The sequence below is a fragment of the Setaria viridis genome, chromosome 7, assembly GCF_005286985.2.
Source record: "Setaria viridis chromosome 7, Setaria_viridis_v4.0, whole genome shotgun sequence".
In the NCBI taxonomy this organism is placed as follows: Eukaryota; Viridiplantae; Streptophyta; class Magnoliopsida; order Poales; family Poaceae; genus Setaria; species Setaria viridis.
In genome coordinates, this window is record NC_048269.2 from 29,450,854 (window position 1) to 29,465,717 (window position 14,864).

Below are 14,864 nucleotides of genomic sequence, written 5' to 3' on the forward strand. Positions count from 1 at the left end.
ATGATGTTTCTCAAAGCTTGAGGGCTGGAAAGCACCCTATGAGGCTCCAAGTGCTCCCAGTTTGACAGAAGTGTCTGCCTATCTGGTTATCCTATGTCCTAACACGTCCACAAGACTGTACCACTGACATAGAGCATCGAATATTTCAACAACGAATGTGCTTACAAATATCTCAAATATGGTATGCAAAGTTAAAGAAGAGCTCTTGTTGAACACTGACAACAACGAATCAAGATAAAACCTCCAAATGTAGCTGACAGGGTAGGAATTGATCGTCTTACCGTGGTTCTAACTTTTCAGAGACTGGAGCACCCTTTACCGTCAACATAAAAGATTGGACGGCCTCTCTACATCATGATATTATTACTTTGCAGTCTTGTAGAAGTTAGACTGAAACAGTAAACCCTGCATGTGGAAGTTGCAACTGTACACTACCAACTTGAGTCAAAACACACAGATCTTCCAGGCGTTAGTTACTGCACAACGCGGATAACCAAAGCTAGTCTTAATCCTGAACTTTAATTTGGAGGCTATAGTTGCATACGTAACAAGCATAACTAGTGCGCACGTTAATTATGCAACTATGAACACGTCTGTATCAGTAAAAAAGCATTACTGCACCACGAAAACAAGTGTTGACATGCACACTAGCATAGCATGATCACTTACCTGTAGATAGGCACTAGCAAAGCATGACTGATCAAGGAAAGAAACTAATATGCAGAGTCTAACCAGCTTATCTCGATCGAGCTTTAGCACATGGCATACACCCCTGTTTTGTATTCCAATTGTTGGATTGAGTACACAAAGGCTCATCAGCAATAATGCATCACAAGCAGTGACTGGATAGCCATGTTTAAATTCTCTGTCTCTAAAAAGAAGTATAATTAACAGACATGAGCACAGCCTATTAGATCGGTAAAATCTGCAGTTTGTGTCACTCTGCCTGCTTTATTCAGGTTGAGGCATTCTGATCACTTGGATGGAAGTCTCAAAAACACAGACCATCGCGTAGTCTTCCAGAAGCTTGTAATATTCGCAATTACAGGGGGGCAATTGCACACTAAATCTCACCGCAAAAGCACCGAACTACCGCGCAAATGGACGAAGCGGCTCGACCGCTCGAGGGAAGGCAAAGGGTTACCTTGGTTTGAGGGGGAACGTGAAGATCCCAGCGACATTTTGCCAGGCTGGATCGATCTTCTCGGATAATTGCGGGGGCGTGCATGTGGATTGCGATTTTGCGAGTCCCCGACGAACAAAAACTGGGCCACAGGCGTCGCCTCCCCGCGCTCGATCTCCAGCTCTCCACTGCCGGCTCCTTCGTTCCCCCTCCGACGGCAACGGCAACCGTCCGGCGTCTGGGAGCCGTCCAAGAGCGAGGCCGAGAGGCACTCAGGCGTATAACTACTACCTGCGCCGGCTCGCGCACACTCTGCTTCGTGCCGCCATCGATGGTCTGGCTCGTCGTCTGAAACGGAACTCGAGCGGACTACAGGAACTCTGGAAGAGAGAGAGAGAGACGGCTGAATTTTCGAAAGCCCCCTGTATATATTTTTTTTAACATAACCCCCCTGCACATCTGCAAGACAAGAATCTTCTGTTATTCATTTTTACATTTCAGCCCTGCAAAACCTCTAGCGACTAGCAGCACGGCCCTTTTGTTTTGGTAGAGTCGAGTAGCAGAGGCCATTTGCCAAATGATGATTCCTTCGTGAAAAACATTTGGTCAATTTAGAATCCAATTTAAACATAATCCAATGGCTTAGTAATCTAGTTTTCCATTTTAAAACAGGGCTTTGACTGACAAATTTACAGTCACGTTGGACACGCTTGAAAATGTGCAAGCATGCTTATTGAGAATAAACATTAAGAATTTCTAAATCCATGTTCTAAAGTTTCTATAAAAAGGAACTATTTGTTTGCACATGCATAAGAGTGGACCAGAAACAACCTAAAGTTTATTTTATTTCTTCTTAGGTTTGCTTTTCTAGACTACATTGAATCACGTTCTAGAATGTCTCTCCACACATACAAACATCTACACTTTTTTTTATACGAGTGGATCAAACAATATTAGTTTTTTCATGTGGAAGTTGATCAGTACTTCAAAATGTAGATTGCTTTGGTTTTTCTAGATATACGGATTTTGCTATTCACCTAAATATAGGGTTATGTCTAGATAGATAACACAGTATATGTATATAGAACTTCAATCAAAACAAATATATATAGAAAAGTCAAAATAACTTACATTTTAAAATGGAGGGAGCACATAATGATAGTATCGAATCAAAGAGGTCCATACATGTCATGACATGTGTAATTGAAAATGTGAGAAATTGAAACGATTTTTATCATGCATGTGCCCTCGTACGCTCATAGAGAAGGTGGAAACACATGCTTCTGCCTTACCCACTACTTCGGGCATCAGTAGTTGCAGACCTACGTTCATTTGAGTGAGAGCACCTGCCCTCACTCAAATTGTATTCTAGTCCGCCACCCCTAGGCATCAATGGTCTCTAGGATCTCCATCTCACTCAAATTGAATGGCTGCATAGCTTCCTGCATTTTTTCCTTTTTTTGTCTTGTAAACTTTCTTATATTTATTTAATATTTAATATATAACTAGTAGGGTAAAACCCCTCCTGCTAGATCAATTTTTTTTGTTTTCCCTAACTGCAACTTAATGATGCTCGTTGAACGTATGTCTTTGTATGTATCCTAGATCTCACCCTATGGAACATAATATCTCGTTGCAATCCAATTTGTCATTTGTGGGTTTCATGGATGAACCTTCTGAGGTTCCGTTTGTTTCCTTAGGAGCTCCTAAAATTCCTATCACATCGAATGTTTACATACTAATTAGGAGTATTAAATATAGACTAATTATAGAACCAATTGCACAAATGGAGGCTAATTTGCGAGACAAATCTATTAAGCCTAATTAGTCCATGATTTGATAATGTGGTGCTACAGTAAACATGTGCTAATGATGGATTAATTAGGCTTAATATATTCGTCTCGGGAATTAGCCTCCATCTATGTAATTAGTTTTATAATTAGCTCATGTTTGATCAGCATTCGAATATTCGATGTGACATGAATTTTAATTTGGACTAATGTCTCGTTTGGATACCAGGAGCTAAACTTTAGCCCTGTCACATCGGATGTTCGGAAGCTAATTAGTAGGACTAAACATGAGCTAATTACAAAACTAATAGTAGAACCCCTAGGCTAAATCGCGAGACGAATCTATTAAGCCTAATTAGTCCATCATTAGCGAATGGTTACTGTAGCACCATATTGTCAAATCATGAACTAATTAGGCTTAATAGATTCGTCTTGCGATTTAGTCTAGAGGTTGTGCAATTAGTTTTATAATTAATTTATGTTTAATACTTCTAATTAGTGTTAAATATCCGATGTGACAGTGTTCAACAACCTAAAGATCCAAATATCAGCTGATCCTACACCCAAAAGCTTGTCCGCGTAGCAGAACTGGCATCTGTCAAACGTCAGCATCCACCTGTCCTACTGTGACACTGAACAGTGGCCCCTGGTAACAGTCCGCATACACAAAACACCCGAACACCTAGGCCGTGTTTAGTTCGGCGAATTTGGGGGTGCCAAATTACTGTTACAGCACTGTAGCACACTGTAGCGTTTCGTTTGTATTTGTGAATTATTGTCCAAATATTGACTAATTAGGCTCAAAAGATTCGTCTCGCAAAGTACAACAAAACTGTGCAATTAGTTTTTAATTTCATCTACATTTAGTACTCTATGCATGTACCGCAAGTTTGATGTGATGGGGAATCTTCTTTTTGCATAGTGTCAAAGTTGGGAGTTGGGAGTAACTAAACATGGCCCTATCTGGGCTAGTACACGAATTCATGGCCCAGCTAGGCAGTGTCTGGAGAACCGCTTCAGACCAACCCGGGCAGTCGCTGAACGTACGCCAAGCGGGTAACTGTAGCCGGACCGAATCCTGCTGGATCGAATCTCGGATGTCAGTGCGGCTCTGCAAGTTTCCACTGACACGTATGCCCCACAGGAGAATGGACCCACAATCAGTGGGAAAACTATGCGTCGACAGTAGTGCCTGACGCTCGCCGGCAGGGGAACTATCGGCCCCGACCCCATGCCACGTCATGAATCCGGAAAGCTACTACTTACCGGAATATACCTTTCCAAGTTAGACTGCGACCCGGGTCCCATAAAGTTTAGGTCCACTCGGCAGTCTGAGAGCGGGACCCTCCGAGCAAACGTCGAGCGCCACCGATGAATTCAAACTGCTCTCGCTGTCGTCTGGGCCTACGCGCCGTGGCCCCAGCGGCAAGAGAGGCAGCCGTATATACCCGCACCTGGACGGAGACTCCCACCCAGTCCAGCTCCCCATGCCGCATCGAGACGAAGCCTTCCATAGATTATTCTCCCCAAAGTCTCTCCCTGCCTCTCCTCTCATCTCCGCCTCGCGATCGAACCCTCGCCCCGCCCGCCCGCCCGCTTGCTTCCCTGCCTCCACCTCCACCTCCGCCTCCGCGCCCTCCCTCCCCCTCCGCCCACTCCTCATCTCGCGATTGGTGAATTCTAGGGTTTCGCGGCGGCCACCCGGATCCAGCTCGGCGCGGCGAGCGCCTCTAAAGCTTCGGATCGCGCGACCGCGCTCTGCTCACTCGCTGCCCCGCTCCGCTCCGCGCCGCCGCCGCCGCCGCCGCCGCCGACACGACGACGACGAGTTGCTGTGCCTGGGGTTGGAACCTCCGCCGCCTCTCCGTTGACCACCGGTGAGGAACTCCACTCCTTCCTCGAGCTCCCAGCTGCTGGGTCTCTCAGCTCATTCAGTTCGATGGCGTCGTCCTGTGATTTGACATGTCGGGGGGAAGAGATAGAGGTTTGCGGCGGAGCTGGCCTGCGCAGCTGGGAGCTTGTAGGGGAGTGATGTCCGGTTGTGTTTGTGCGCTTGCTTTTTTGTGTGCGGGTGGGTGGGGGCGGCCGTGTGTTGCTGTGTCAGTCGTCGCTTTAGCTGTCTCGCTTTGGTGCTTGCGGAGCTGGAAGCTCGTAGGATTGCTTTGGCTTGTTTAGACCGTTTGGACTTTTGAGGCGGGGGTGCTGGAGAGGTGGGGTAAGGATTGATGTGCCCTTTTATGTTTGTTTTCCGACTCTGATGTGATCGGCTCCTGAATTTGTAGTTTGTTGCTCCAGAGTGTAGCTGAACGAAAATCTGGAAGCTCATTGTGGGTGGTTTACTAATTGGTGGCTGACTGGCTGTTATACACTTGTTTGACGATTTCAATGCATGAGATCCAGGATGTTTTTTTAATGTGTACTTGTTGTTTCTGTTCTAGGTTGGAACGAACTTTTTGGGTAAGGATGCAATCAGAATTGTTTTCTGTTCTTTTGGTTGCGTTGCTTCTTAGGTGAATTGTTGTTTGTTGAGGCTAGAAATGTTTAGTTGGATGACCGATGGTGTTAAACATACCGTATTCACATTTCTGTGACTTTCTTCGGTTTGGGGGTTGTGGTTGTTGGGCTTTCAGGGTGCTACCTGAAATGTTTTTAAAATTCTAACAGAGTTTTGGAAAAATTTGGGATTTTTTAATTATTATGTTATGCCTATTGATGAAGTGGGTGTGAGTTGTTTTGGTGGGTGGGTACTTAATGGTCTGGGTTTTCAGTTTTGCAACCATGAAACAAGAAAGCTTCCGAGTCAAAGTTTAAAGTTTAAACACTGTTCTTAAACTTATAATGTTTTAAGTTGCAGTAGAAGTGCATTCTCATGTTATGGATGAAAATGCGAATGGGGAATTGACGTTTCGTGGGTAACTTGCCAGGTGGTCGATTGTAGTTTTCTTCAATTCTTTGTGCTAAAATACTGGGCAACAATTTCTACAGGGGAAGATAGTGTCCAGTGGATAGTTTTCAGTGTGTAAAGGATATACGTTATCCATACTAATGCCCCATTTATTCATTGATGAAACTTTGCCCTATGTCATCTCACAATCAGCTATCTCCAGGATATGGTCTGAAGTCTGGTGTCAGAAGTCTGGTGTCAGCACATGGTGTGGAAATCAGAGCTCTAAATCTGCTTGGGTGTGAGGTTGTGATAGTGCGGATACTGACAGAATTGCCACTGTACAAGATGTTTTGGCACGTGCCTGGACTCTCCGCTGCATCACCTGTGAGTGCTTGTACTCTGATGTATGTATTCTTTTCTAAGGTACAATTATTTATAATAGTAAGTGGCTTTATCTCTTTCAGGTGGATACTATTTTGGACAAGGAAAATTTTAAGTTGGAGGATCTTCTTGATGAGGATGAAATAATCCAGGAGTGCAAAGCACTAAATACCCGCCTAATCAATTTGTACTGTTTCTTTTTCTATAGCACTATTATATTTTGGTTGTCCTTTTCCTAGATTAGTGGTAAGTTTAACTTTGGTAATGAACTATATGTGTATCTTGTTATCGCAGTTTGCGGGACAAGGTTCAAGTGGAGCAACTCCTTCGCTACATTGTAGAGGAGGCACCTGAAGATGCAGAAAAGAAAAGGATATTTAGGTATAAGAAGGTTAATTAAGGCTGAATAAAACCCATTTTCTGCAATCTCATAATGTGGAATTTTATTCAACATCATGGAACACTACTGTGCAGATTTCCGTTTATAGCTTGTGAAATATTCACATGCGAAGTGGATGTTATCATGAAGACATTAGTGGAGGATGAAGATGTATGTTTACTTTTAACCTTGTTATTGTCTTGATGCAATACTGTTATTACTGTTCTCCCAGTTTAACCTTGTTATTGTCTTGATGCAATACTGTTATTACTGTTCTCCCAGTTGTGTGCACAAATTGTCTTCTGCAACTAATAAAGTTGCGATCTCTGTGCAGCTTATGAATTTACTTTTCTCCTTCCTCAAATCTGACCACCCTCATGGGACACTTTCGGCTGGTTACTTTGCCAAGGTACTGTTATTTATATATTTACTTCTGGAAGAAAAGTCTCAAATTGGATGATCAAATGGTAATTTGATGATTCTTGTACTGACATTCTAAATAATCATATTCTTATTGCTCTTGCAGGTAGTGATCTGCTTGATGATGAGGAAGACACTCCCACTAGTTAGTTATGTGCAGGTTTGTAGTTCTAATATATGTTTTTAGCCCTTCTTTTTTTGCTCTTCTATTCTGTCTGATCACTGATCTCCCATGCTTGTTATTCATCGACTCATCATGCTCGTACATTGTTATGTCTAATAATGCATACTATGCTGTATGAGTCAAGTTGTTTTAACCTCCACAAGAGTCCAGCTAATGTCTGAATCGTGAGCTCAGTACCGGTAATAATAAAATAAAACACTACTAACCCCCTTTTTCTGGAACCTAAATCGTACTGCTGGATGGTTATTACATTCATGCAATTTTAGCAGATGTTGGTGGTTTAACCACCTGTAAAGACTTTTATATATCTCCTTATTACCCATTGTGTTGTATCTAAAATCATCGCTTGAGTACGTAATAATTATTCCCTAACTGTTGTCTTTCTACAGGGTCATCCTGAAATAGTTAGCCAACTTGTTGATCTTATTGGTATTACTTCCATCATGGAGGTCAGTTTTCTCTAAAACTATACCATGTTTGTAATATTTTATTTCAATTACTGGAAAAAAGGTGTGACACTGAAAAAAAATCATTGTTTGTGAACTGACAAATGTATGGCTTGGCCCATGTCAACATTATACACAGTGGTTATTTTTGAAAACGTACTTTTCCCATGCAATGAATTAATGTCCCAGTTATATAGTTTGATTTTTTGTTGGTTTGTACAGGTCTTGATTCGCTTAATAGGTGCTGATGAAACTATGTATTCAAGTTATGCGGATTCTATGCAATGGTTAGATGACATAAAAGTCCTTGAGATGATAGTTGACAAGTTCAGCACATCAGTAAGAACTAAAGATTGCTTTTAGCATCAAATCTTGTCAGTTATCTATTTATCCTGTTTATTGTTTCAGACCACTCTAAAATTGCACCTGCTGATATTTGTATAAATGTTGCTTTAAAGTTATTTCTCAATGGCCCTGAATGAGCTTATTAGAAAGCAATTGCATGCTCTTACCAGAATAAGATCTCATTTTTAACTCTTGTCTTAGTTTTGGGTAAAAGTGCACTGCTGCCTGCCAGTGCCAGGTTGGATTCAATGGATGTTTTGAAAAGCTAGCCTTTTGGATATAATTGACTTGTGAAAGCACAATGAGTCTTGTACAAAAGCATAGTTTGTGGATGTCTAAGTATTAGAATACCAGTTGACTCGTAAAATATAGTTATCCAGGACATTAGCTTAGTTTAAACTTTCTAATCAGAACCTATATAGCTATCAAAGTCCTCATTAGCAGTCGAAGTCCTTGTTAACACCTCCTTCAGATTTGAGATGCTGCGGTCCGTTTCTGGTTCCCATTCAAATATTTATTGAGTAATTGTACTTCATGGATCACATTTTCTTGGGAATCAATTAGCTTTTGCAGTCAACATGATTCTTCTTTTATTTAACTTGTATTGCAGGATTCTCCTGAGGTTCATGCAAATGCTGCTGAGATCCTTTGTGCAGTAACTAGATATGCCCCTCCAGCACTTGCTGCAAAGATTTCCAGTCCAAGGTGCTTTTAAAACTTACTACTGTTTATAATTATCAAGATTTTTCTGGTCTGATAGCATTGTCTTGAATTTGATATTCAACATAGTTCCGGGCATTCTTTTTTCTTTTTACTTCACATTTGCAGCTTCGTGGGGAGATTATTTCAACATGCCTTTGAAGATTCAAGGCCTAAATCGGTGCTGGTCCACTCATTGTCAGTGTGCATATCTTTGTTAGATCCTAAGAGACTTGTATCGGCTTCCTACCAGGCTTTCCGTAGTCAGCTGAGCCATGGAACACTAGTTACTGCAAGTCCAGAAACAGTAAATGGGATGCTGGATAGCCTAGGTTAGTGTCTGTCTAATCTGTTAAAACCATGTCTTTTGATATTGAGTCATCGTGGCTACAGTCATCTAATGTGCCCTTTAAACTTCTATGCTCTTATCTATGCTCTTTCAGGTGATTTGTTGAAGCTGCTGGATGTTTCATCTGCTGAAAATGTGCTGCCAACAACTTATGGAAGCTTACAACCTCCTCTTGGGAAACATCGCTTGAAGGTAAGCGGTCCTTGGTTCTGTAATTATTTGCTGATTTAAATAGTCATGAAACTGCAAAACAACTACTGCTGGAGAACTAGACGTTTGATTTCAGTGTTGGCTTACACCTTTCTTTCCTGGAAAATATGAAGAATTGATTGGTTTGCCCAGAGCATGGTGCAATCTATTTTTTGGGGTGTAATTTTATGGAATATCAGGTAACTGTTTTAATTTTCTGTTGATGTTAATGTTGGCTATTTCATTTTCTTTTTCAGATTGTCGAGTTCATCTCTGTTCTACTATCAATTGGTAGTGAAGCTGCTGAAGCGCGACTGATCCATCTAGGAGCAATCAAGCGGGCCATAGATCTATTTTTTGAGTAAGTTAGATTTTGGAATCTGCATATCAAAAACTTGTAAAATAGCTGAAACGGACTTCATCCTCAGGTACCCATTCAATAACTTTTTGCACCACCATGTGGAAAACATCATTGGGTCCTGTCTGGAGAGTAAGCAGGATCAACTTATTGGCCATGTCCTTGATGAGTGTAAACTTGTCACAAGAATTCTGGAAGCAGAGAAGAACTCTGCGCTGTCAACAGATTTAACTAAGGTTAAAAAATTTGCCTTTATTTCCATATTTACCTATGGTTTATCAATATCTTCATTGTCATTTATGTGTGTTCACTTACATTTTTCTTGCAGCATACATTGTCTGCAGAGGGAAAATCTCCACCAAGGATAGGAATTGTTGGTCATATGACACGCATAGCTAACAAACTCCTTCAGTTGGCCAATACCAACACCATGGTCCAATCACATTTGCAGGTTTGGAGTTTGATGATTGTTATAGATGAAAAAGTGCAATTATTTACATACCTGACATGTTACTGGATCTGCTACCACTAATCACTTGCAATTTGTCTGATGATCCTATGTATAATGCTCAACAGAAAATAACATATTGCCTAAAACTCTTTGTTTATTTTCCCATCTCGACTCTGTATCCTTTTTTTGAAAACTCTCGACTCTGTATCCTGCATTGAGCTTCATGTGGGAAACTCCTGCAGATAATACAAATAATGCGTCTAAGAGTCATTGTAGCCTACTGCAATATCCATTGTAACTAATCATTAATACGATACAAGATAATGCTAAGAGCCATTGTTGCCCAGCTGCAATACCTATTTTGACTAATCATCCGCTGGCAGAACGTGCATGTTTAAGATTTGACACGTTAGATCTTCGGATTTCAGAGAGATGCCATGTGCCAATTATTGTGTTTGTTGTTCGCTGTATAATATTTATTGGTTCATCTTTGCTGTACAAGATCACTCCTACAAAGAAAGAAACTGCTCATGCTCATGTAATTTGCTTTTGATAGCACAACCATCTACAAATTTTATTTTAACGCAGTTACTTTGGTTGCAGCAAAATTCTGGTTGGATCGAGTGGCATGCCAGTATCCTAACGAAGCGTAATGTATTAGAGAATGTTTACCAGTGGGCTTGTGGGTAAGTACAGTTTAGCCTTTTTTTTATGTTTTATCTTGTTCAAGTCTTCTTATTTACTCCCTCTGTCCCATAATATAAGGCGTGCACGTAACTCAAGATTCAAACTTTGAAAATTTTGACCTACAATTAATCTTATATAATGAAAACTTTGTCCTACAAAAATAATACCATTGGATTTGTGTTTAGAAATATTTCATATGACTATAATTTTGTTGCTACAAACATTCTTTCAGCTAGTGTATAGGTCCAGCTGGCAGCCAGTGCAAAGACCTTGTCCCCTTCCCTCTTCCCACAGCAGCAACGGCAATGAACATGCTGTAGGCAGCTGTTTCAGTCAGACATTGTAGGGGGAGAAAGAACATAAACAAATAGGTACCTTCTTGGCTGGGCCGGCCCAATGTAGCAGCACTAGATAAGATGAGGAAAAAGGCCCAATGGCCCGACTGCCCCACCTAGAATTTATGGTTAGGTCCTCCACTAGGTTAGGATCACCAATCGATCCTAACAATAGTTTCCCAGACCATGTCGGCAGCTACAGTGTAGCAGTGTCCACCCACCTATCCGTCCGTTCGACCGTGTCCTCCGTGTTGCCATCAGTCCGTCGGAGTTTGGACACCATGCGTATGTACACGTGCAGCTTATGTGAACCACTTATACACATGCAGCTCTGCATGCACTGGCCAACCTTCAAGCCAATGACACGCGTCAGCACCTGTCCGCGCCAACGGATGACGGATGGCCCGTTGCATAATTGCATATGCAGTTCGCTCTACCTTGCAAGTTGCAAGCTGCAACCACCAAGCAGGCGGCCGTCTGGCACAGCTCCATGCTCGCCGCGACGGTCGACCTCGCCGGAGGAGAGCCCATTGCAGCACGCGACACGGCTGCCATGCCCACGCAGACCGCCGAGTGAGGGGAATAATATAATTGCACAGCACGCGCATCATGGACCAAATGATACGATAATGTGTTGAGCTGTTCATTCCCTCTGTTATCGGACAAATTAAGGCCACCAATTTGACAGATGCATAGAACTCAGTTTATCGGGAAGCAGGCCACGCGGCCACACGCAACGGGACAAGGTCAAGATATCGGCGACGTCCTCTCAATGGCTGAGCAACATAATGTTGTCATGTTGAATGCTTGCAAGTTTACACGAAACTTGCAGCATGCCCTGTTTGTCCGCGCGCTTGTCAGCACTGTTCAACATACCGTCGCTATTCTTCTCCGGTGGCAACGCGCGGGGTGCCATCTAGTATGTAAAATGGCTGGTCCAAGTGGTTAAACTTCTGCTAACAGTTATTGGAGTGTTTGGTTTGAGGAACCACCTCATCTATGGAGTCATCCCATGAATTTTGGTGGGATGAACCCATTCCTCATTATTAAGCTAACCATGTTCTTGTGGGGGGATGAGGTGGTGATGGATCAACCCATTCCATTCCCCAAATGAAACAAAAAAGTGAGAAATGAGATGATGATGGACCACCTCATTCCTCAACCCAAACACCCCCTATATGGAGTTACCGCAGACTTCAGTTGCTTTAACTTTGCTGTGTTTCCTGCATTTACTGGGAAGAAAGATCATGTGCTGAATTTCTGTCTTGCTTCTCTGGTTATAGTCGACCAACATCACTGCAGGATCGTGGTAGGGACAGTGATGATGAAGACTTCCGAGATAGGGACTATGATGTGGCAGCACTTGCCAGTAATTTAAGCCAGGCATTTAAATATGGTATTTACAGCAATGAGGATATTGATGAGGTCAGTTTCTCTCTCTTTTCTCCACAGCACATTTTTCATGTATATTTAGAGGTCAGTTTCTCTAGTTGAGCAACATTCTTTCAGCTAGTTTATAGGTTGCATATGCAGTTGTATTAGACTTGAATAGTGCTGTTGTTTTTGGTCAATATATGTGTAGGCATACTGATTTACAATAAAATATTGAATCATTATTTATTCTGAGATTCGAAACATGAGTTTGTGGACTCTGAAGTATAGTATTCTTATTAGGGACCTAAGCAGCATGTTTTGGCTGTAGATGTAAACATTGACAATTTTAAAATTTATTAAGTAGCTTTTTTGTTTATATGATACATGCAGGCTCAAGCGTCACTTGAGCGGGATGATGAGGTATATTTTGCCTGTGTAGATTCATTGTATCATATTGAACTAGACCTGACAAGATTGTATTTCCTGATGCATGATCATTTCTGTTTCTGTTTATTACTATCTACCACAGGATGTATATTTTGATGATGAATCTGCAGAGGTTGTAATCTCCTCTCTTCGCCTTGGAGACGAACAAGACAGGTTCATTCTTTTCTATGTGCTTTGACTACTTTTATTCCTTTGTAAGCGCATTTGATGTTTGCAACAAGAATTGACTGAAGATTTCCTTTGCAGTAGCTCGCTCTTTACAAATTCCAATTGGTTTGCGTTTGACGAGGACAAAGCATTGAATGATGGTTCTGTTAGCTCAGAAGCTTCCCCATCCCCAAATTCTGAGATATCCGCACCAAAACTGGATGATGAGACTGATGAAGTCATTCTTGGTGAAGTTATTGATGACACAAAAGGTTCTGAATCATCTTTACCAGATACGAAAGGTTCTGAACCACCTTTAGCAGTCTCCAATAAGGACATAAATGAAGAGTTTGGTCACACAGTCTTGGCAAATGGTACCATCGACAAGTTGGAAGACGACATCAGACCACCAACCCCTGATGTTAAAGAGAGTCAACCTGAGTGTGTCGAATGGAGGGAGGAAGAAGCTGAACCTGGTGGTGTTGTTGAGAAGGATACCACAGCTCCGGATTTTGAGGTTGAAAATGAGAAGCAGCTGCATTCCATGGATGATGTCATGCCTTGTGAGGCCAAATTAGGAGAGGTAAAGGAGAGTGATAATTCGTCTGGATCTTCGGCGCCTGAGACCACAGCAGAAGCAGTACTACCGGTTTCATCTGATTCCGATTCAATCAAGCATCCTGAACCAGTTGGTGAGAGCACTGTTTCAGAGTATCCACTGGGTGGACAGAATCAGGAGGAAGATGAAAATAAGAGGGAATGAAGTGAAATAAATTTGAGGGTATCAGAGTTCAATTCACACGATGGTGGATCAGTTGATGGACATGCAGGCAGCATTAGGAACTGGTCGGACCATTATTGTATAAACAGTTTGAGGATCATATGTGGATTGTGATCTACACATTTTGCTTAAGGTGGCCCCCCACATGCACCTGATGGAGCCTCAAAGATTCAATTGCCTCATGGAGCTGCTTAGGTTTGATCTGTAACATAATTTATTGGGAGGTTTTTTGCTGTGTGCCTGTGTCAATGCCTGCAGTCTGTGCGCTACATACGAGGTGCAAAATGCTGAAAGTAGTCAGCCTTTTTCTTTCTCAACCACATAGTGGGGTTCTGTTCGTCACCCTGGTAAATAACTGATAGGTGAATAGGTGATATCTTGTCCTGATGCATGTCCAGTACTGTAGTTGGTGCTATTTGTACGAAATTTTGACTCGAATGCAGTCAGTTGATTGTTTTCATATTCAGAATTTGTTCAAAATTCCTGTAAACTATATAAAAATATATAGCTTCTATTTCAACCAGGAACTTTGTACTCAATTAATTTGTTATATAAACGAGTGATGGTAGATTCGCTTCATCTGTTAAGTTCCTGTAACGATGAATATCATATGGTTGCCAGCTTTTATATATTTGCTGAGTTTATAATCGTTGGAATCTTATTGTGGACCTGAATGAACGAAAGTGGAAATCCTAATATGGAGCTGGATGGTCGAGAGAAACATGCGATGCATCAGAAAGTGTTTGTGATGATGTGAATGATTAGAACGGTGCAGTTCAGATTTCCTCTGCTGCCAGGTTGACCAGACATGCTGTTTTGTATCCTTGCTTTCTGGCAAGGTGATATCTGACATTTCTGCAAAAACAGAGCCATCAAGCATATAGCTCGGACAATTTCATCGTAAACTTTTGCAGCCGAGGTTAATATATGTTGAATAATGTTACATGACAAGCCATTTTGTTCTCTTGTTCCTCCCCAATGAGTGAAATGCTGTTCCGAGTAGGTCGAAATGAGCAAAAGGTTTAGAACGAGGCGAAACACCATGGCCGAAATGCTTTCTCGTCTGCCCCGGCGCCCCCATCATGGATTTAC

General features: G+C 41.9%; 1 protein-coding gene across 2 annotated transcripts; it reads left to right on the forward strand.

Annotated features, from left to right (window-relative positions):
- Positions 1–4,524: 4,524 nt before the first annotated feature.
- Positions 4,525–14,351, forward strand: LOC117863468 (uncharacterized). Of its 2 annotated transcripts, none has more exons than XM_034747176.2 (20): positions 4,525–4,790; positions 6,021–6,184; positions 6,265–6,368; positions 6,476–6,562; positions 6,656–6,731; positions 6,895–6,969; positions 7,087–7,140; positions 7,554–7,613; positions 7,833–7,949; positions 8,566–8,660; positions 8,784–8,986; positions 9,098–9,195; positions 9,450–9,553; positions 9,621–9,786; positions 9,879–10,001; positions 10,605–10,687; positions 12,307–12,448; positions 12,788–12,817; positions 12,927–12,997; positions 13,094–14,351. In XM_034747176.2, the coding sequence occupies exons 2-20, from the start codon at positions 6,146–6,148 to the stop codon at positions 13,752–13,754; spliced, it is 2,388 nt and encodes a 795-aa protein (XP_034603067.1). In that variant the 5' UTR covers positions 4,525–4,790; positions 6,021–6,145; the 3' UTR covers positions 13,755–14,351. The 2 variants fall into 2 exon arrangements, with proteins under 2 accessions (XP_034603067.1, XP_034603066.1); XM_034747175.2 differs by having other exon boundaries at positions 4,527–4,790; positions 13,091–14,351.
- The last annotated feature ends 513 nt before the right edge of the window (positions 14,352–14,864 follow it).